This window comes from Podarcis liolepis (assembly GCF_965112155.1).
Source record: "Podarcis liolepis genome assembly, chromosome: 1".
Taxonomy (NCBI): Eukaryota; Metazoa; Chordata; class Lepidosauria; order Squamata; family Lacertidae; genus Podarcis; species Podarcis liolepis.
The window spans coordinates 83,442,995-83,463,437 of NC_139554.1; the positions used below are offsets into that span (position 1 = coordinate 83,442,995).

Below are 20,443 nucleotides of genomic sequence, written 5' to 3' on the forward strand. Positions count from 1 at the left end.
TCCTCTCGGGTGAATGGATATCTGACTGCAGCCTCAGCCTTCCCGTCCGCCCCCAGCAAGCAAGCGGAGCCAAGCCGGCCCAATCGCCCACCCTTCTGGGGACCGAGGACCCCGAGGAGGCCGTGGCTCCTGCTGCCGGGGGCTGCAATTTCGCCTCCGCCCGCTTCCCCTGGCGGCTGACGAGGGAGGCAGGCTGCCCAAGGCGGCCGGCTCCGCTCCCTCCCGCTGCCGGTGGTGACGCAAGGGGTGTTGCCTGTCCTCGACGCCCAGAGCGTGGCCCTCTCGCGTGGGCTGGAGCAGGGAGCGAGCGAGGCCGGAAAAGTGCCTGGGCCAGCTTTCCGCGCCCCTGCCGCCGCTGTCTCCTCCCTGCGCCCCGCAGGCCCGCCCCTTCTCCCCCAGCCCCGCCGCTCCCTGGCTCTGGGTCGGCCCCGGGAGCCGCAGCGAGCGAACCCCGGCCAGGCCGCGCGTGCGCCCCGCCGTCCCTCCCTCTCCGCCTGCCTGCCTCTCCTCCCGGGAGTGCAGCCGCCGCCACCGTCGCAGCGGGGCCCAGCGCAAAACCGAGAAGGAGGGAAAGCGCCGCCGCCGCCACCGCCACCCGGAAAGGCCTCGGGCAGAGAGGGATCGGAGCAGAGACCCGGCCGGGCGCGGGGACATGGTGACGGGATGGCCCGCATCACAGACGCCTTCCCCCTGCACCTGCTCGTCTGGCACAACCGGCACCAGGCGCTGGACAGCGAGCTGCGCAAGGGACAGGTACGGGGGAGCCCCTCAACCCCCCCCAATCTCCTAGGACTCCTTCCTTCCTTAACCCCGCATTCCAGGTCGCCCCTTCCAGCCGGAGTTGGAGATGTGGCAGCCAAGGAGGGGGATGTGATGTGGGATCCTTCCAAGATGGTCCCAGCCCTTCGCTCCCCCCCCCCACCCGCTGGTAGCCCTACTGCTGCCACTGGGAGAGAGAATGAACAAGGGCCAGATACTGGCATCTAGTATATCTGACTGCTGCTAACCTAGGTTTGTTCCATCTGCATCCTGTTAAACCTGCCACATCCAGTTAACTCCCCCCCTCCCAGCCACGCCACACACACAAGCAGGAAAGCTCCCCAAGGGGCATCTCTTGCCCCCCCCCCAGTGGTGATAGCATCATCACCTTTCCCCCACCTTTGTAATGCTCTTGGTCCCCTCTCTCCATTCCTTCTCTTTGTACCTCTGGATTGTAACTCTTCCCTCCTCACCCCAGCCGAACTGGTGGTTTCAGAATAGCTGTATAGATGTTTGATGATTCTTTTGGGCTGGGAATCCCCAACCTCATAATTCCTCATCAGACTTGGCAGTTGAAGCTTTGAAGCAAACAGCAATCCTCATTTGAGGCCATCTGTTTGGAATCCCAGAATCCACTGCTCCTTCGTCTTAGGCCCCCTCATAGTAATTTGGGCACATGAGGGCAAGACACGCGAGGGATCAGCACACTCAGTTGGTTCTGAAGGGTGCCGTGATACTCAGTCCCATAACATCCTCTAGCAATCGAGGCCTAGTGTTTTGTTTTTTTACAAAAACAACCTTCCTGTGGTGGCTTCATGTTTAGTGCACTGATAGCCACCATTTTGGAAAAGAGAAAAGGGGAGAAAGGCAAAATAATCCTTAAAGATTGATGTGCGTGTGCACAGCTGGTATGGGTCTCTTTTAAAAATTCAATTCATTATTAGAGCCTCCAAGCAAGTGCCAGCTCTAGCACCCTGTTGCATTGGAGAGGGGAAATTCACAGGGTTTCCTTCCTGCTTGCCCCTATGGACCACAGCTGAGCACTGGACTAGGCTGAGTATCTATTCTTTAAAAAACTCTTGGTTCTCCCACCTAGAGTTAGAACCAAGAGAACAGAGTCATTAGAATACCTGTATGGGAGAAGACTGACAGGAAGAGTTCTGCCTGGCAACTGATTTGGAACTGGGAGAAATGCAGATCAGGGAGCATGGCTTAAAAGAAAACTGGGCTGGAGATAACTGATGGTACCTGAGATAATGATGATTCCCATTTCTTGTTTTGGAAGGGGGACACGGGGAATGAACTGACTTCTAGAGCTAGGGGGATGAATTTTGGGAGGATCTCAAAAAGAAAGGAATTTGGGGCAGAGGTTTGGTCAGCCGGATGTTTCTGGAATCTAATTACATAGGGCACTCCGATGATGGCCTTCTCTTGTTGTCAGTCCCTAACAGCTGATACTCAGAGGTATGTTACCTTTGAAGAGGGAGGTTCTATTTAATTTGGTGGTTGAGGCTAGTAGCTGTTGACAGACCTGTCCTCTGTGAATTTATCAAATCCTTTTTGAAACGAACTTAAGCTAGTGGCCATCAACATACCTCACAGCAGTGAATTCCATGAGTTAATTACCCCTTGAGTGACAAAGTATCTGCATTTGCTTTTATCTTGTTTCTAAAAAATCATGGGCAGTCTGGGAAAGGTGGGAGAGAAACGATTCAGAGTATGGCATACAGTGACATTGCAACAAAAGCTGGGAAATGGTGTGGAGGGTTTGGGGCTCTGCCTTGCGTTCAATTTGGCTAGGTCACTTGTCTCTCAGTCTCACCAGTTCTCCTTCTGTAAAATGGATGTTGCAGTATCAAATGTGAGGTCAAAGAAGTGGTTTGGTGTGTAGAGCTCATGCTCCACCTTTGCATTGTACTCAGGTTGCAGTCTTGGAGAAAGTCAGGTGTCTCCATCTAGTCCAGCATTCTGTTTCCAGCAGTGGTCAGCCAAATGCATCTGAAAATTTTACAAGCAAGGCCTGAGGTCAACAGTGTTCTGCTGTTGCTTGTATCCAGCAGCTGACATTCAGAGGCAAATTCTTTCTGAATATTGTGGTGCTTCCATCAAATTATGACTTTCAGAGTGGGTGTTGGGGTGATGGAGCTTTGAGTGGATGGAGCCTAGGCAAGGGAATGGCTTGGCAGGGTGGGCAGATTTGTAACATCCTAAATTTCTGAAGGTATCGGCTGCTGTTACATCTTTTTTGCAGATGCTTTAGGATGTTCAGCCACCCTGCACATGACCTAACTTGGTGGTAGAAGAAATCACATTCTGACTATTTTCAAATATACTCTTGTGGTCAACTAGTCTGCAAGTGCAGTGAAAATAGGCCCAGCTTATGTAGGATATAAGAGACCCTGGGCTGTTCCAGGTAACACAGAAGGATTCTGGAGCTATGATAGAACCCGCCAGACCTCTCTGCAGCAAGCACTCCCATTGTTGGTGAATTGCTGGTAATCAGCTGTTAAAAAATGTGATTCTTAGCCCCAGTGCTTGAAGCGATTACACTACCCTCAGCATAAGGAAGGTGCCCATGACATCTGCACAAAGCTCTACAGCCCTGTCTCCTGATCCATTTTTATTATCCATCCCTCAAAAGCGTATTTACTTGTGGGTTTGTTTGTTTTTTGTTTCTTTTCTTTAATTCATAAGCCGTGTACTCTCCTTCTGTAGCACTTGAGTGCACTCTTCTTAGAATTAAAAACAAAACAGGTTGTTTCACAATATAGCTGGGCTAGTCCCTATTCTGTTCTATCATGTGGGGACAAAGGCCTTTGTGGTGAATGGCCCCTTCTAATTGCATCTTGGAACAAGGCAGCATTTGCCATTGCAAAGAAGGTCCTTTCATCAGGAAGCCAAGACACAACATTAATTGATTTCCATATATACTTAGATTTCCCCCCACTTTTCAAGCAATCAAGAGTCTCCCAAAGTGGTTCAAAAACAGAGTCAGGCCCTGCCAGCAGGCTTGCAAACTGAAAAGACGAGGCACACAAGGAAAGGGAAGTGGAGTGGGAGAGAGATTAGTCCTTCCAGGCCAGAACAAAGTAGGGAGCTATAAGAGAGGGCATTTATGCTCAGTGGAGGCCAGGGTAGGTAACCTTGCCTTGCTGATGTTCTCACTTGAAGAGGAATTGTTGGCTCCAGCTCCTTTGACCAATGGGTGGGGCAAGCGCTTCAAACTTCTCCCTTTTGCTTCTATAGTCCTGGGGCGAGTTGGAGTTGAGTAGGAAGGGAAGAGGTGAGTTCCATGTAGCCTGATGGTTCTCTGGCTGGTGGTTGGGGCCAGGCTGGTCTCCTTGCCATGATATTCTTCCTTGGAGGGCAACTGGACTGTAGCCCTAATGTGCTGCCCTTCACTTCTGCAGTCCCATCAAGGCTTTTGAATATCTGAATATCAGCATGCGCAAGCTTAGATTAAGCAACAAGGCCGGCTCTTCTATTCTGGCCAGTGGATATGATACGTCATGGTCCCTTGGGTCGGATATTCTATAGGATATGTGAATTCTATCCTAGTCCCCTGGATGTCCTTGTAGGTCAGGGACAGCATTATCTGGGGACGAGCTCTGAGTGAATCTTCCTCTTTTGCAAGAGATACAAGGGCATTAAAACCCTGCTGAGTCCTAACACTGAAAACTGTTTCCAGGAATGAGCCCCAGAGCAGAGAAAGCCTCAGCCCTTGTTCTCCTGCAAAGGAATGTCCACCTAGCCCATTAATCCTGTGGCTCTTTTGCAGCACGATATTGAGATGCTGGACCCACGAGGCCGAACGCCCCTGGAGCTGGCCGTGTGCCTGGGGAACCTGGAATCCGTCCGGGTGCTGTTGCGACATAATGCCAGTGTGGGCCAGGAGAATGCCAATGGCTGGACAGGTATGAAGGTTCAGTGGACAAGGGGATGTGCCCCATGTTGGTCCGTTTCAATTTCTGTCTCCTCCGCTTAAAGCTGGGGTGAGGAATCTGTAGACCTCCAGTTTTTGTTGCACTTACAACTCCCACGCTGGCTATAGGCTGATGGGAGATGGAGTCCAATAAAACCTGGAGAGCCACATGTTCATCCGGATGGTCAGGTTGCATGACTGTGAAACGCCTTCTGCTTGAGACCTTGCAGTGCTGCTGCCTAATACTGGGCTCAATAACATATTGAAGCATCTCCTTATATCCTAGGCAAGGGGGGAAATAGAAGGAATGTGTTGAAAGGGTTGTTGTGAAAGCTGAGCAAGGGAAGACAGCAGTTGAGAAATGAAAGACCTGAGACATGAGGGCTGTGGTTTTGAGTGGTAAGCAACACGAATGAAAGCCAGAGTCCAGTGCTTAGGCCAGTACTGGAGTAATGTGTGTGTTTTGAAGGCAGAACTCTTCCAGGCACTTTTGTATAAGGCACCTGTCCTTGCTTCTCTGGCTTAAGTTTCTGGAGCCTTGCTTTGCCCTGCCTAGGATGGTAGAGGTTTCCCTGGGAACTGAGCACTGATTGGCATGATACCTGTGCCCTTGGCAGCCAGACATGTCCTTTTGGCAGATCAATAGGCTGTCTGCTCCTGGTTGGGAGTGAGGATAGAGGAGAAACTCATTTGGATTTGAGAGATGATGGGCACAGTGAGTGGGGCCAAGAAGCCAAATACTGATTTTCCCCCTCTGCCTCTCTAGTCCTGCAGGAGGCAGTAAGCACAGGGGACCCAGAGATGGTGCAGCTGGTGCTCCAGTATCGCGATTACCAGCGGGCCACACAGCGCCTAGGCGGCATCCCAGAATTGCTCAACAAACTGCGCAGAGTATGTACTGTCAACTTCAGTCCTTGTGTATTTCTCAGTGTCTACAGATTTTATTATAGGGGTGCCCAACCTGTACTCTTGTCAGGACCCCTGGCAAAGGGAGAAAGAAATCTTGCCAAATCTGCCCTCTCTTAGGATCTTAATGGAATCTCCTTTTCTTTCTAAAACTCTGGTTGTGCTTGTGTTGATTAAAAGCCACAACCCTCTCTCTGGATACTTCTTCCATAGAGCACCAGCATTAAGTCCCTCACTTTTGTGTGGGCACAGAACCATTGCAATTTAACCATTCCTATGTTCTTCTAATGCACACTTCAAGAAAACACGTGTTCAAGAAACACTCTTGTCCCTCCCACATTCCCTTGCGAAGGGGCTTGGAAGATGAAGCATTTGAACAGCATGGTTTCAAGATGACAATGGCAGCAGTTACTCTGCATCCCAGAAGCATCAACCCTCTTCTCCTCTAAACCCCCTGGGATGCTCAAAAGCACTCTTGGGTTTTCTAGCTAGCAGTTGCTAGATCTAATTGAACTCCCATTGGCAAAGTGTGACTCTTAATAGGATTATGGTCACAGCAAAATGTAGTCCCTTTAGAGAACAGGGATTGGCTGTTCTCGCTGCCCCTTCTCTCACTTGCAGTGCTCTGCCCCCTCACTTTGGTTCTCCATCTCCACAGGCTCCTGATTTCTACGTGGAGATGAAGTGGGAGTTTACCAGCTGGGGTAAGTCAGTGCTTCACTTCTGGGAGTGGTCCACAAAAGCCTGAGCAGGTGACAGGAGAGAGCTAAGCAATAAGGGATGCAGCAGAAGAGCTAACTACTTAGCCCTCCTGAGCTCAGAAACATAGACGACATTTTGAGGAAGAAGGAAGCCGTGGCTTCACCAAGGAGCAGGATCCATGCTATTGGCACGTGGTGTCCTAGTCGTGCTCCAGAGATTAGAGGTGTGACACTCTGAAGGAATGATGTGATGCCAGGCAGAGATGGCAAGAAGTACCTCTCAGCCATGAGACTCATTGGATACTTTGGAGCATGTTGTTGTCTCTCAGTTTGGCCTTCCACACAGAGGCTATGGTGCCTCTCTGAAGGGCTGTCGCTCAGTGGGAGAGCACCTGCTTTTCGCACAGAAGATCCCAGGTTCAGTCAGGCATTTCTATGTAGGGCTGGGATAGGCCTCCCATCCTGAAACTCTGGAGAGCTGCTGCTAGTCGATGTAGACAACACAGAAATTTGATGAACCAGTGGACCAGATGGATCAGTATAAGGCAGCTCCCTGTGTTTCTGTGGGTGAAGTACAAATGTGGCAAACAAGTAAATGATGCTCAGCAATGTTTTCTCTCCCTCTGCTCCCTCTCTTCCTCTCCGTCACCAGTGCCCCTGGTCTCCAAGATATGCCCAAGTGACGTGTACCGGGTGTGGAAGCGTGGGGAAAACTTGCGGGTTGACACCACCTTGCTGGGCTTTGAGCACATGACCTGGCAGCGGGGCCGCCGCAGCTACATCTTTAAAGGCGAAGGTCAGAATATCTCTTTTCTGGGGTGCTTGGCAAGGTGTGGGAGGCTATGATACTGACTGCTCTTCTCCTTCCCCTCATTGGCCAGATGAGAATGCTGTGGTGATGGAGGTTGACCACGACAAGCAGGTGGTGTACACTGAAACGTTGTCTCTAGCCTTGCATGAGCCGGAGTTGATGCTGGCTGCCATGCAGCCTTCCGAGGAGCACGTGGCCAGCCGGCTCACTTCGCCCATCGTCTCCACCCACCTGGATACCAAGAACATTGCCTTTGAGCGGTGAGCTGGGGCAGGGGGAAGGGTAGCGTATGGGTCTGTGTGAACCATGTGCTGCTGCTGTCACTGGTTGTTAACCCCAATGACTATATGCTGCCTCCAGGATCAGAGGCAGCCGCGTGCTGCTCAGAATACCGGAATTGTCAGGGGACAGTAGCGGGAGAGGGCTAATGGCATCACGCTTGCTGGCTTCCCAGAGGCATCTGATTGGTCATTGTGGGAAATGGGATGCTAGACTAGACTATGGATGTGATCCAGCTTCAGGGCTCTTTTTATGGTACAGGATGAGGCCCATGAGACCAAAGCTGGGAAGGATGAAGTCTGCCCAGGCCCTCGAGCATCAACTAGTTTTGTGAGAAAAAAGGGGGACCAAGGCCCCAGCTTCTACTGCCATAGGTGTCTGCAGCACTGTTACCGCATATGCCCCTTCTCCCCTCAGAGGAGAGACCTCCACTTGCAGCTCCCTAGTCCCATGTCTTTCAAGGGCAGGGTTGGGAGAGGTGAAGGTAGAGGTGTGTGTGTGAGAGAGAGAAAGTTACATTTGATGAGATGGTTATCTTTTAGGCTGAAGAGTATGAGGGCATTCCAAGTCTGAAAAGGGTTGGAAGAGATGAAGCGCCATTGTAGCAGTGATGTTTGAGAAAATGGCATTTGAAGAAATGGATATCTTTCGGCTGCATTGTGGCGGGGGGCGCAGCTGAGGTCTGCAATGGCAAACTCTATCGCTCTTGACCTAAGGGTTTTCCTCTCTGCAGGAACAAGTCTGGCATCTGGGGCTGGCGCTCTGAGAAGATGGAAAACATCAGCGGCTATGAAGCCAAGGTACAACTCTTCCCCCATTCTTGTTCCTTATGTGTGTAAATCTGAAAAAATCAGCAAAGTTTAGCTTAGCTTCACTGCTTTGAGGAATCAGGGCTTGTGTTGGATGGGACCAGGTGATATCAATGGTCTCTTTGTCCTTTTTCCAGGTTTACAGTGCCAGCAACGTGGAGCTTGTCACCAAAACCCGTACTGAGCACCTGTCAGACCAGGACAAGACACGCAACAAAGGTAAAAAGCAGATGTTGAACCGCCTCCAGTGTGACTCGGTGTGTTGACTCATCCAATGACCCTTCATGCTGCTAGGGATTATTTTACCCTACAATTCCCAGAACTCCGATTAATTGTGTGCTGCACTTGCTGTTTGGTGACTCCTGCCTGCCCTTTGACCACAAGTGACTTGTCTTCATTAGTCATGATGTGCTCCTCCCATTTACAGGCTTCACCTGGTGGTTAAGAGAACAAAAATGGCAGCAGCGTATACTGAATATTGGCCTGGTCTATATGTAACGCTTAGCTGAACCATGGCTGAGCATGAATGAAAATTGCACAAGTGCACCGAGCAAATATTGCTGCCACTTCATTCCTCCCTGATTCCGCTGCCTAAGAAGCAACAGGATAGATATGGATTTTGGCTGTTGTCCTGTGTAGACAGCTTTCCAAACCACTGGTGGGAGAGGCAGAGTAAATGGGAATATGTACACAGCATAACTGTAGGAGTTTGAGAGGGGAGGGACCACTTGGGCCATGCAGGCCAATGGAAGGCACCCACTTTCATGGAGGAGTCTGAGAAGGAGGATGTCAGGCGGTAGATGGGCTAGCCTTAGCGGCTATGGCAGGTAGAGGAGCCTAGTGATTCCATGGTGCTGGTGGTTCCATACTGCATCTGGCAATCCTTGTGTAGATCTTCCCCCACAATGTAAAAATCATTCAGTTCATGGATATCAGTATCTGTGGTAGTAATAGAGAGGACCTTTTCTGTAGCCACCTATACCCTGCAACTCTGTTGAGAGAGACCCACCTTGACCTCTCCCAGAAGGCCTTTTGCCATAATGCAAAGATCTTCCTTTCTTGGCAGGCATTTGGTCTGTCGAGCTGCTGACCTTAACCTCCCAGGCAGGTCACTTTCTTTTTTAATCTGCTGCCTCTGCCTCTTTTATCTCTTATCAATGACTGTTTTGCTGCATTTTCCTTGGATTTTGTCGTTCTAATGTTACTAGCCGCCTTGAACATTGGAGGGTAAAGGCGCTCTAAAACCATTTCAGATAAATAAAAATAAGATAACGAATAAATTGCACTAAAGTGGTGGAGGTGGTGGTAGGTTTTTTGGAGAAGACTCGTTCACTTAGACATCCTCCTTTTGTCTTCCAGGTTCTAAGACTCCATTCCAGTCCTTCCTGGGAATTGCCCAGCAGCATGCTGCCCAGAATGGGGTGAGTGACCAGGTCAGATCCTGCCCGTATATGGGGAAAGGAGATGCTGGCCCAGCCACACAAATTTAGCCTAGGGGTACATGAGGTGGGGAAGCAGATCACAAGGGGAATATGCCAGAGAAGGGATTGTGTGGCTCCAAAGTGTTGGTGTTCTAGTTCCTGCCCAGATCCAGACCCCGATCCTCACTTTTGCAGGCCCCTGTGCTGCAGTCAGCCAGCCCAACCAACCCAACGTCTATTACCCCTGAGGAATACTTTGACCCCAACTTCAACCTGGAGTCCCGCAATATTGGCCGCCCTATTGAGATGTCCAACAAGGTGCAGAGGTGAGAAGGATGGGGGGATACTGCATGGATTAGTGGGGTGGGGTCAGAAATGGATAGAAGATGTCAGGATGTGACAGCTGGCACGTAACTCTTACAAAAGGTACTCATTTTTCCAGAGAAAGGTAAGAAACAAAAGGTGGAGGAAATAAAAGCATGTCCCTGCAGATAATTCACCCGTGTAGGGGAGTTGCAGGTCCAGTCTCTCCATGGGCAGATGTTGGGGGCAGGGAGCTGGAGGAATCTCCAGGAAGACTAACATGCTCCTTGTGTGACAGGTTCAAGGCCACTCTGTGGCTCTGCGAGGACCATCCCCTCTCCCTGGTGGAGCAGGTGACGCCCATCATTGACCTGATGGCTATCAGCAACGCCCACTTTGCCAAGCTGCGTGACTTCATCACCCTCAAGTTACCTCCTGGCTTCCCTGTCAAAATCGGTGAGAGGTGTGAAGCCTGGCTGGTTGGGGGGGCATTATCTGCTCAGGGCGGGGGGCGGGGGCAAGGAGACAAGCTGACGGGAGGCAGATCAAGAGGGGAAGAGAGAAAAAGGAAGGCAGAGAATGAAGCTGTGGGGCTCCGCCTCTCCAGACATTCTTTCTGTTGTACATCCATAATGATTTGTCCTCATGAAGGTATTGGGGTAGTTCATACACAACCTTGCTTTCAATGTCATTTGTGCCTGCAAAGGTTTCAGAGTGGACATACTGCTTCATTTCAAATTGGTGAAATCCTGTAATGTTTCATACCTCAAATGTTCTTGGGTGGGTGCAAGAGTGCCCCTCCAGAGGGCAATAATGCAATAACTTTGGGAAAACATCTCAGAACAACTAATAAAGCAGAATGATGTCTGCTATAAATGCACCACCAATGCACTGTTATTGCACCTACAGAAAAGAAAAACCTAGATCCATCTGCACTTTAAATTTAAAGCAGTATCATACCACTTTGAGCAGGCATGGGTTGTTCCCCTCCAAGAATCCTGGGAACTGTAGTTTGAGGGTTCTATGAATTGTTAAAGAGTTCCCTCTTCTCTTCACAAAGCCAAAATTCTCAGAGTGGTTTAAATCAGCCCCTTTTCCCAGGGAACTCTGGGAATTGCAGGTCTGTGAAGGGAATAAGGATCTCCTAATAACACTCAGAACCCTTAACAAATTACAGCTCCCAGAATTCTTGGGGGGCAGCCATGAATGTTTATATTTAAAGCTGTATCATACTATTTTATAGTGCAGTCCCCAATTTGGAGAAACCCTCAGCCTTTGTTGTGGGGAAAGGGATAATGTCCTGGGGAGGGGAGTGGTCATGAGGGAAATCAGTGAAAAGCTTGAAAATAGAGGTTTACCAACCCCCCAACCTCCCTTTGTACATTTTCTTTCTTTCCCCCAGAAATCCCCCTCTTCCACGTGCTGAATGCCCGGATCACTTTTAGTAACTTGTGCGGCTGTGATGAGCCACTGAGCTCAGTGCGAATCTGTACTCCCACCCACACCCCAGAGAGCACCGAGGAGCCGACTGCTGGGGCAGAGGCAGCCAACAACACCAAAGGTAGGAGGAGCAGGATGGGGTGGGAGTCAGGGTCAGGACTTCCAACAGCTAATCTAAACCTTGGAGGGGGGAGAAGAGTGGAAGAGGTGGAGGATGTTCCCACAGGCTGGGAGAGGAAGGGAGGCAGCATTAGGGTGTAGTGGCCGTGAGCCCACATTGCAGAACTGGGAGACAACGGGGTTAAGAAGGAGATGTGAAAGTGTAAGATGTCTGAGTGACTGGAAAACGGGTGACTCCTCTGTGGAAGGGAAAGCATGCTTTCTAGAACTGACACATCCTTCTCCATGATCCCGCTACTGACCATCACATTTTAAAAATGGACATATTGGCTCAATATGTTTATCGTCATTTTTAAAAACATCAAGTCTTTCTGCTTCAAGAATGCTAGCGCAGCCATGTTCCTTTTGTTTCCCATTGATGTGCCTGAGAAAGTGGGAGCTATGCCTGCTTGTTGCCATCTTTAGGCTTATGCAGACAACCTGTGTATTCAACTTTTACCTGGATTTGCTTGCGCAAAGCTTACACGGAGGTTAGATTGTATCTGGTTTTTATTGAGCATTCATTCTGATTGGTTTGTGGGCCAGCTATGCCCCAACAAGCATTCGTCCCACATTCATCCTGATTTGCTTGCAGGCTGTTGGTATGGCTTCCTGTTAGTCATTTGCTCACCCTGCAATTTTCAGTCCACTTCCCCACCCCTTCCTAAACTGCAAAAACGCTGGATTCTTTTTAAAACAGCATTATTTTGTGCGAGGGCAACAGAGCCCTTCAATCCACTTCAGTTGCGCAAACCTAAATTTCCGGTGCGTGTTGAGTCTCTCCTGCAAATTAGTGACAATCAGGAGGGACTTTTTGTTAAAGAGGCCCAGCCCATTTGCTGCTTGCCTTAGGCCCTAGGGAGATGTCCTTTGGCAAAAGTTTTTAAGAGCCCTTTTCATGGGTGGAGAAAGTGAGGCAAAGATGAAGGGACTGGTCTTTGGTGACACAGGACATTGCAGAAGTTGCGTAGTCCGTTGGCCAGCGTGCTAACCATTGTTCTCCCTTCCTCCCCCAGTGTACCCTTTCCCCTGCGAGGTGGACCCATCAGTTTTTGAGGTGCCCCAGGGCTATACAATGTTGGGCGCAGGTCGTACAGAGCCCATGCGGGACGAGGATGATGACCTGCTCCAGTTCGCCATTCAGCAGAGCCTCCTGGATGCTGGCACAGAGACAGACCAGGTGACTGGGAGGGCGGAAACCTGCCTGCGCTGGGGTGAAAACGGGTCCATTATAGCAGGCAGGCATGACTAACTGCTTCTTGGAGGGAGGGCACATGGTGCCAGGATGCTTGTGCGGGGACCAGGTAGAGGTTGGATTGAGTGGTGTAGCAAACTAACTCCCAGTTGTTGGCACTCAGAGTGGAGATAATTCTTGGCTGCCACTTATAAATGTAGCACTGAGTGCTTTGCAAACCTTGATCTCATTAAGGCTTTTACATCCCAGTAGGAACTGGTGATTATATATTTCCTTTTTGCATGTGTGTGTGTGTGTGTGTTTGTGTGAGGGGGTGGAACCTGAGGCCATCAGATTATGGCTTGCCTCAGACCTCCCAGAGAGTCCATGGCTTAACCAAAGCATTATGGCTTATTATTTTAGCATTACTCCAAGTCCAAGCCTCAAATTATTACCTGCTACAGCAGGAGCACACACCCATTCTGCCTCTTTGCTATCGGTTTTAGCATATTCATTCTTGTGTGTTACACCAGGTGACCATCTGGGAAGCTCTGACCAACACACGGCCAGGATCCAATCCTCCGTCCTATGATGAGGAGCTACAGCTGGAACGGTGAGTGTTTCCGTAGCAAGAAGAAAGAGGTGGTATTACGGATTCAGTTCTGCAACCTGTATGTTAAGGTGTATTATTTTCTAAAACCTACTTTGTGGTCACTTGGTCCACCCACCAGCAGCAATTCCATCTTAGCTGGATTGAGCTTCAGTCTTGCCAGGCCTCATCCACACCCTCACTGCTTCCAGATACTGTTTCAAGGATTTCACTGCCTCAGTGGGGTTTAAGGAAAAGCAGACAGAACTGAGCAGGATCTCCCTATCCTCACAAGACCTCTCCCATCGGCTGAATGCAATGTTCTTCCCCAGCTGTTTTCCTTCATATTCCACTATAAAACGGGGTGCAGGGCATCTCTCTCGGTCACCTCTGATTCCCCTTCTCTCATCCTTTCTTACCAAGCAGAATGGGAATGCCCTCTTGGGGAACGTGATGGCAATGAAGGAATTGGGGCATGCTTGAATTAGCTTCCAGTGCGTCACCCATGAATGGAGTTTGCCGTCTGTCTGGGAGATCCCCAGGAATTGGCATAGGTGCTACGAGAAACTGAGTTTGGCATAGTTCAGATTGTAAACACTTTGAAGATGGGTAAAAATCCTCCAGCTCAAGCAGATGCAAATATATTTGGAGAAATTTCCCCTCTTCAGCCTTCATAATTGTGGGTGTTATGTGGACCTAGCTGGTTTTCCTACCACCTCCTCTCACCTTACTCTCTCATGCATTTGGCCACTCTGCCTAGTATGAAGTGTGATTGTTTATCTGTCACGTGGATCTTCTTCCGTGTGAGGAAAATAAGGCTGATGTACAGCTTTATATCCTTCTGAGGGCATGGATGGGGGCTTTTTTGGGAGGCGCTTGTGATATTTCACATTCAGCTGTAAGATTCCTATGTGGGTTTTTGCAACGGTGCCAGTTCTTATTTCTAATAATAATTTGAAAATCTCTTGAACAATTGCAGTCTGCCAGTGGGTGGAAAGCAAGCACCACCCGCTTTCCGGCACCAATTGGAGAACGATGCCAACAGAACTGAGAAGGCTGAGAGAGCCTGAAGGAAGTTTTTTGGTATGAGTAACTACCCATTGCTCTACAAGCACAGAGCTTCCTTAAAATTCAGCAGTTGAGAGAAGACTGAAGGCACATTTGCACCTATACTCTCAAGCAGCAGGAATTTACTCCCAGCAGTAACTTCTGAGATAACAGAATCTTAGAATTGTGGGGTTGGAAGGGACCACATGGGTCATCTAGTCCAACCCCCTGCAATGCAGGAATTTAGTTTGTTTCTTCTGTGTTGTCAACACTGCAGTTTAGTTTACTCCTACTATTCAGGCAGTGCAGACAGCCCAGAAGTGACATACTTTACTCCAATTCTGCCCCCTGTGTCTACTCAAACGCTATCTCAGGACCAAATAACATCAGCCCTTCCGTTAAGGGTTCATTGGCCTGTGCATCTTCTCATGTGACGTACGCTGTCATCTGCTGACAATGCCGTTGTTTACATGGGTCAGACTGCTCACTTGTGACATGAAGGAATAAACAGACACAAATCAGACATGAAAATAGCCACAGAAGCCAAGGCAAGAGGAGCATTTCAGTCTCCCAGAACTTATTGAAACAGACCTTGAGGTCCCCTCCTTAAAAGTACAAGCAGACCACAAAGTTTCAAATGGCAGTTCTTGTGTGAGACTGGGCTGGGGGGCTGTTCTTTAATTTTTCTTACATTTATATCCCACCTTTCTTCCAGCATACAGATGGTTCCCAGGTGGTCTCCCAGGCACTGACCAGGCTCACACCTTCAGCAAAGAGGTGGCCTTAGGTGCTTTCAGATCACTTCAGCCATTAGCTCAAATTCATCACCAAGTCTGCTGCAGTGAAACTTGGACTTGATGAAGACCAGGAGTGGCTAGTTAACTAACATATTTGTCTTTCTTTTGGTCTTTATTTACCTGATTCAGCTTGTTGTTCCTAGTCACCCCAGAAGATCCTTGTTGAGAAAGAGTTACACCTGCTCTGAGTGGGTCCATCAATCAAATGAATGTAGTTTTATTTGTGCTCTGGCTAGTATTGTGGCAAACCTGCTGCTATCTTTTGTATTGCTTGTGGTGGGGAGGTTGGCCTCACCTTGTGGAAAGAAAGGTTCACTCTCTACTTTGTGGGTAGGTTCCCACTTTGGCAGCCACTCCATCTAACAAAATGGGCTTTAGCCCTCAAAAAGTTCATGATGCAAAATGGCCACAGTCTTTACAGTACCACAAGATGCTTTATTCTCGTCACTGAAACAGACTACTCGTGCAAAATTGCCCTGGCAGTAATCTCAGCAGTAAACGACAGCTGTTTTGAGAGAATTGGTGTGAACATTCCCTGCACTGATCCAGAACTGGGGCAAGCCCTTTGCTGAGATGTAGAGTATAGCAGTGTAGGTAAGAGCACACATAGACTGCGTCAGAGGAGATCCTTTAGGCTTCTTGTAGGGCATAGAAAGCCATAAGGAGTGAAAACCAGGGAACAAACAGGGGGGAAACCCCTGGGTCGTGGTGTGGCCTGTGCAGGCGGTGAGGTGTTTTCTTCACTACAAGCAGTAGCCTCTTCCCCTTTCTCCTACATGTCCTGAGTTGCTGCCCAGCAGGGAACCCACCCACAGTTGTGATGCATCGCAACAATCTGGGGACAACAGGAAGAAAAAACACAAGCCTTTCAAAGGCTAGATGACTGCTGTTTATCCAATCCAGATAAGATGGAAAAATTGTTGATGGGTAATGCCTGTGTCCAGAGAATGCTATCCAGTCTGTTTTGCATAGGATTATACTCTGAAGAGTCATGCTTACGGTTTAGGGGGCTTCTACACCCCACTTTCTCACTAGAGGCCCAAGTGGGACAGAGCACCTTGAGACAAGCGCACCAGCTTGTGGCTCTGCCCTGGACAAGGGGGTAGCCTATACTTTGGGTTTCCATTCCCTGGTAACTTCAAGGCTTGGTTACTGAAATAAATTCTACATGGGAGTACCTTTGAAAACTGCCCAGAAACTGTAATTAATGCCAAATACAACTACTAGACTGTGAAATGGGATGAGGTGTTTCAAACGTATCACCAACATTTAAACAACTACTGGCCCCTGGTTCATTTCTGAGAGCAATTTGAAGTGTTGGGCTTGGGGCCCGAAGAGTCCCCTAATCACAAGATGAGCCTTTCAATGAAGTAAGGTCAACTTTGGAGGGTCTTCACTGAGTATCCCCACCAGCTAAAGCCACAGTGGCCCAAAGGCCTAATTAGGCCCACCAGGGCTTTGAATTTGGCCATGAATTCCAGGCCATTTTGGGCAAACCAGCTGTCAGGTTATCTTTGATGTAAGATAATGGAAAATGATGTGGAAATGCCCTGGAAAGTGTGAGATAACACTTGCTTTGAGATAACATCATCTAGCTTCCTTGCAAACCTTTAGATGGCAGGGAGATTAGACAAGGTTGGCTAACAAATGGGCATGGATGTTCAGTAAACAGGTAGCTTTGAAGCACCCTCGGTGTGAAAATAGGTGTATTACAATTACACAAAAAGCACTGTTTTTAACCTGTGAATTGTATTGATGCAGAGTGCACCAGAAAGCTATCAGGCACAGTGGGAACCAGACTGAGCCCAAAGGCCAGCCCATTTCTTTATTTTTTACTAGCATCCAGCAGGCTCTGGGCAGTTGTGTGGGAATGGAGGAAGCCCAGATTGGGCTTGGGGGTCTTGGGACATATCTGAGAGCAGCTTGAACAAGCTTGCCTGAACCAGGCCTGAGAAGCATGACCAAGTAGCCATATCTTGCTGCCCTGTTTGCTGATGCCTCCTTCTCGTTCTGTGTCCTCTCAGGGCTATCCAGGAGAGCATGTTCCTTCAGGCGGGGCCAGGCCTGAGCCCAGTGGAGTCTGGAGGTGGCAACGGTGGCGCTCCTCCTCCCGAGAGCAGCCCACCGCTCAGCACCAATGGGGGTGGCTCCTCGGCCTTGCCCCCGCCCTACCCCAGCTTTGATGAGCAGCTGCGCTTGGCCATGGAGCTGTCTTCGAGGGAGCAGGAGGAGAGGGAGCGCCAACGCCGCGAGGAGGACGAGGAGCTGCAGCGCATCCTCCAGCTCTCTCTGACGGAGAAGTAGCGTCCTAGCCTCCCTCAAGCCTCACACCGCCCAGCCTAGCTGTCCTTGCCGTCATTGTATTTTTAACCTCTGGGGGTGGGGTGGGGTGGGTTTCATGCTTTGCCCCTTCCCAGTTGAGGGTCAGGCTGGATGTGAGAAGACAGCGCCTTCTGCATTTCCTGGGACTCACTCGGTTCCATCCTCTGGTATTATTTCCTGTAAGATTTTTTTTAAAATTTGCTTTATATCCTCAACCTTCACTGAGGAAATGTTTTCTACAGCACAGAGAGGCAGGTTGGAGAAGAGGAGCAGCAACAAATAAGAAGGAGACGGGATGTGGGGCAGGGGGGGGAGAGACGTTGAGGAAATTTTTATCATGAGATTTTTCTGAGACTGATGGTGAATGTGCTGCTTTCTCTTTCCTTGCAAGGGTTTGGGCCTGTTGAGGACGGGACCAAGTTGGGAAGTGGCAATAGAAGGCGGTGGGGAAGCCTGGAGCTTGATGCGCTGATGTTTTGCGGTGAGACCTGAAACCAGGCTGCCGTGTGGTGAATAATTTTCAGTCCCGCGTTTTATTTTCCTCCTCATTGCGAGCTGCTGCTCTCCCTGCCCCCCCTTATTTTTAATTTATTTTATTTATATCTCTGAAGATATATACAAGAAGGGGAGTGGGAGGTATGTGGTTTTTTTTTTTTAAAGAAACTGAACCCAGTGGGTCTAAAGGGAACAGCTGTGCCCACTCCTGAGCGGCTTTCTCCTGTCGTCTGGGAACCAGGCACAGGGGGCTCTGGGCAGCAGGAACTACTAAATAAAACTAAGAAACCAGCATTGCTCTGCTGTGACGTTCTTCCATCTTGGTCTCGGTTTGCATGGCTGTGACATAAACATAAAACTTGGCTCCAGAACCTGCTAGGATTTACAGTGGTACCTCGCAAGATGAATGCCTCGCAAGACGGAAGACTCGCAAAACGAAAGGGTTTTTGGTTTTTTGGGTTGCTTCGCAAGACGATTTTCCCTATGGGCTTGCTTTGCAAGACGGAAACGTCTTGCAAGTTTGTTTCCTTTTTCTTAAAACCGTTAATACAGTTGCGACTTGACTTCGAGGAGCAACTCATAGCATGCGGTGTGGTAGCCTTTTTTGAGGTTTTTGAAGACTTTGGTGATTTTTGAAGCTTTTCCAAAACTTTTCCGACACCGTGCTTCGCAAGATGAAAGAAACCGCAAGACGAAAAAACTTGCGGAACGAATTAATTTCATCTTGCGAGGCACCACTGTATTTGGCTCTCCTTATGAAAATTTGGAAACATGCTAATTAGTATAATCACAAAAAACCCCAAAACCCTGATAGTTTGAACCATAAAAACACTATACCAGCATTATTTTGTTCCTAATGATCCCTAGCATGGGATTCGCCTTTTTCACAGCTGCCACACGCCTGTTGACATCATTTTCACCAAGATATCCACTATGACCACAAGGTCTTTCCTAGGCTGCATACAAACTACACCCTTAAAGCACATTCAGAACATACTGTCCCTTCCCAGAATTCTGGGCACTGTAGTTTGTTCAATGTTGCTGGGAACCGTAACCCTCTGAGAGGTGAACTACAGTACCCAGAATACTTTTGAGGGGGAATGTGCTTTGGATGTCCTTTAAAGGTATATAGTGTGTGTGCAGCCCTGGTCAGTCACTGCCAGTTCAGACCCCATTACTATATATGTCAAATGAGGATTTATTTTACTTACATTGAATTGTGTTTGCTATTTTAAGTTCACCCAGTTTGGAGAAATTCTTTTGGAACTCCTTGCAATCCCTTGTTTTGTTTTGACAACCCAGAACAAGTTAGTATCACGAGCAAACTTTGCTCCCTCAATACACTAATGGGACTCCATATGTTGGTGATAGTCTGTATCCATTTTGGTAAACGATAAGGTTTACAAGCTGCTTTAGGGTCTTCAACAGGCTACGTTGCTATTAATTCCCAATTTGGTGGGAGCAATAGCAGAGAGGGCAGGTGGGGGGTGAGAGAGGGAGGGAGGATAATACGATCTTGGAGTCATAGAGTAGTACCATCCTTTTTCTTACAACTGTATTCAGAAAGTGTTCAGTTTAAATCATTAAGTGAAATCTACACACTTCCTTTGCCCTCATTGCCCTGTTGACAGTGACAGTAAAGCAACAACTAGCTTAGTTTCTTGGCAGAGTCTACCCTCCACCTTTGCTTCCTCCCTTCCTGCCAATAGTACACAGCCCTTGCACCATCAGACCATGTGCATCATTTTGCACCAATATTCTTCCTTTTCCCCATTGCTCTTCGTCAACACATCTCTGCCACTCCTTGTCCCTACATGTCCTTTCTTAACTTTAATCGAACCGACAACTTCCATCTTGCCTCAAAAAAACCAAAGGATTTGTTCTCTGAGCCACTGAAATTATATGTCTGCTCAGCCAACATAGCATCATAGTTTTGGACTGCCCAAGTGCAAATATATACATACACTACTCTTTGTATAAATCCGTTGGCCTTGCCTGACACAATGCATATCCCCATCTAGTGTGCATACATAGAACTGCAATTTGTCTCTATCTCCCTCCCTTCCTCTCCTGCTCCCCCCTTGCTCAATCTTCTGCATGGTGCAATTTAGGAAGCCAGGCACGATGATTGTACACTGAAGAACCATGGCTGCCACGTGATAGCACAGTGTCTCATAGGACCTTAAACAGAGCAGGTGGCAATGGTACTGTTAAAATTGCTTTGGCTGGTTTCAGTTGCCAAGTCTCCCCTGCCAGTTTGGAAGGTGTGCAAGGGGCTCCCGAGAGCTGCTCTGCCTTAACCAGCTGCATTTTGGGAGAAGAGCTGTACCCAGTGGTAGTGCACCACATGCTCTGCAACCAAAGATCCCGGGTTCAACCCCTGGTGTCTCCAGCTGGGGCTGGGAAATGGCTTCCCAATCTGAAACCCTTAAGGAGGTGCTGCCAGAGAGTGCAAGCAATACAACTGACCTAGACATGCCAATAGCCCGATTTGCTATAAAACAGCTTC

At 48.9% G+C, this 20,443-nt stretch overlaps 1 protein-coding gene across 3 annotated transcripts; it reads left to right on the forward strand.

Moving 5' to 3' along the window:
* Positions 1–176: 176 nt before the first annotated feature.
* On the forward strand, positions 177–18,228 carry ANKRD13D (ankyrin repeat domain 13D). 3 transcript variants are annotated; one of them, XM_083515117.1, is made up of 16 exons: positions 292–753; positions 1,856–2,003; positions 4,538–4,673; positions 5,448–5,572; positions 6,246–6,291; positions 6,941–7,084; positions 7,170–7,359; positions 8,112–8,178; positions 8,325–8,406; positions 9,547–9,608; positions 9,804–9,934; positions 10,210–10,367; positions 11,314–11,472; positions 12,527–12,690; positions 13,218–13,297; positions 17,142–18,228. In XM_083515117.1, exons 2-16 carry the CDS (start codon positions 2,001–2,003, stop codon positions 17,419–17,421), a joined length of 1,827 nt encoding a protein of 608 aa, XP_083371243.1. In that variant the 5' UTR covers positions 292–753; positions 1,856–2,000; the 3' UTR covers positions 17,422–18,228. The 3 variants fall into 3 exon arrangements, with proteins under 3 accessions (XP_083371242.1, XP_083371243.1, XP_083371244.1); XM_083515116.1 differs by lacking the exon at positions 1,856–2,003 and having other exon boundaries at positions 177–753; XM_083515118.1 differs by lacking the exons at positions 292–753; positions 1,856–2,003 and adding an exon at positions 2,096–2,223.
* The last annotated feature ends 2,215 nt before the right edge of the window (positions 18,229–20,443 follow it).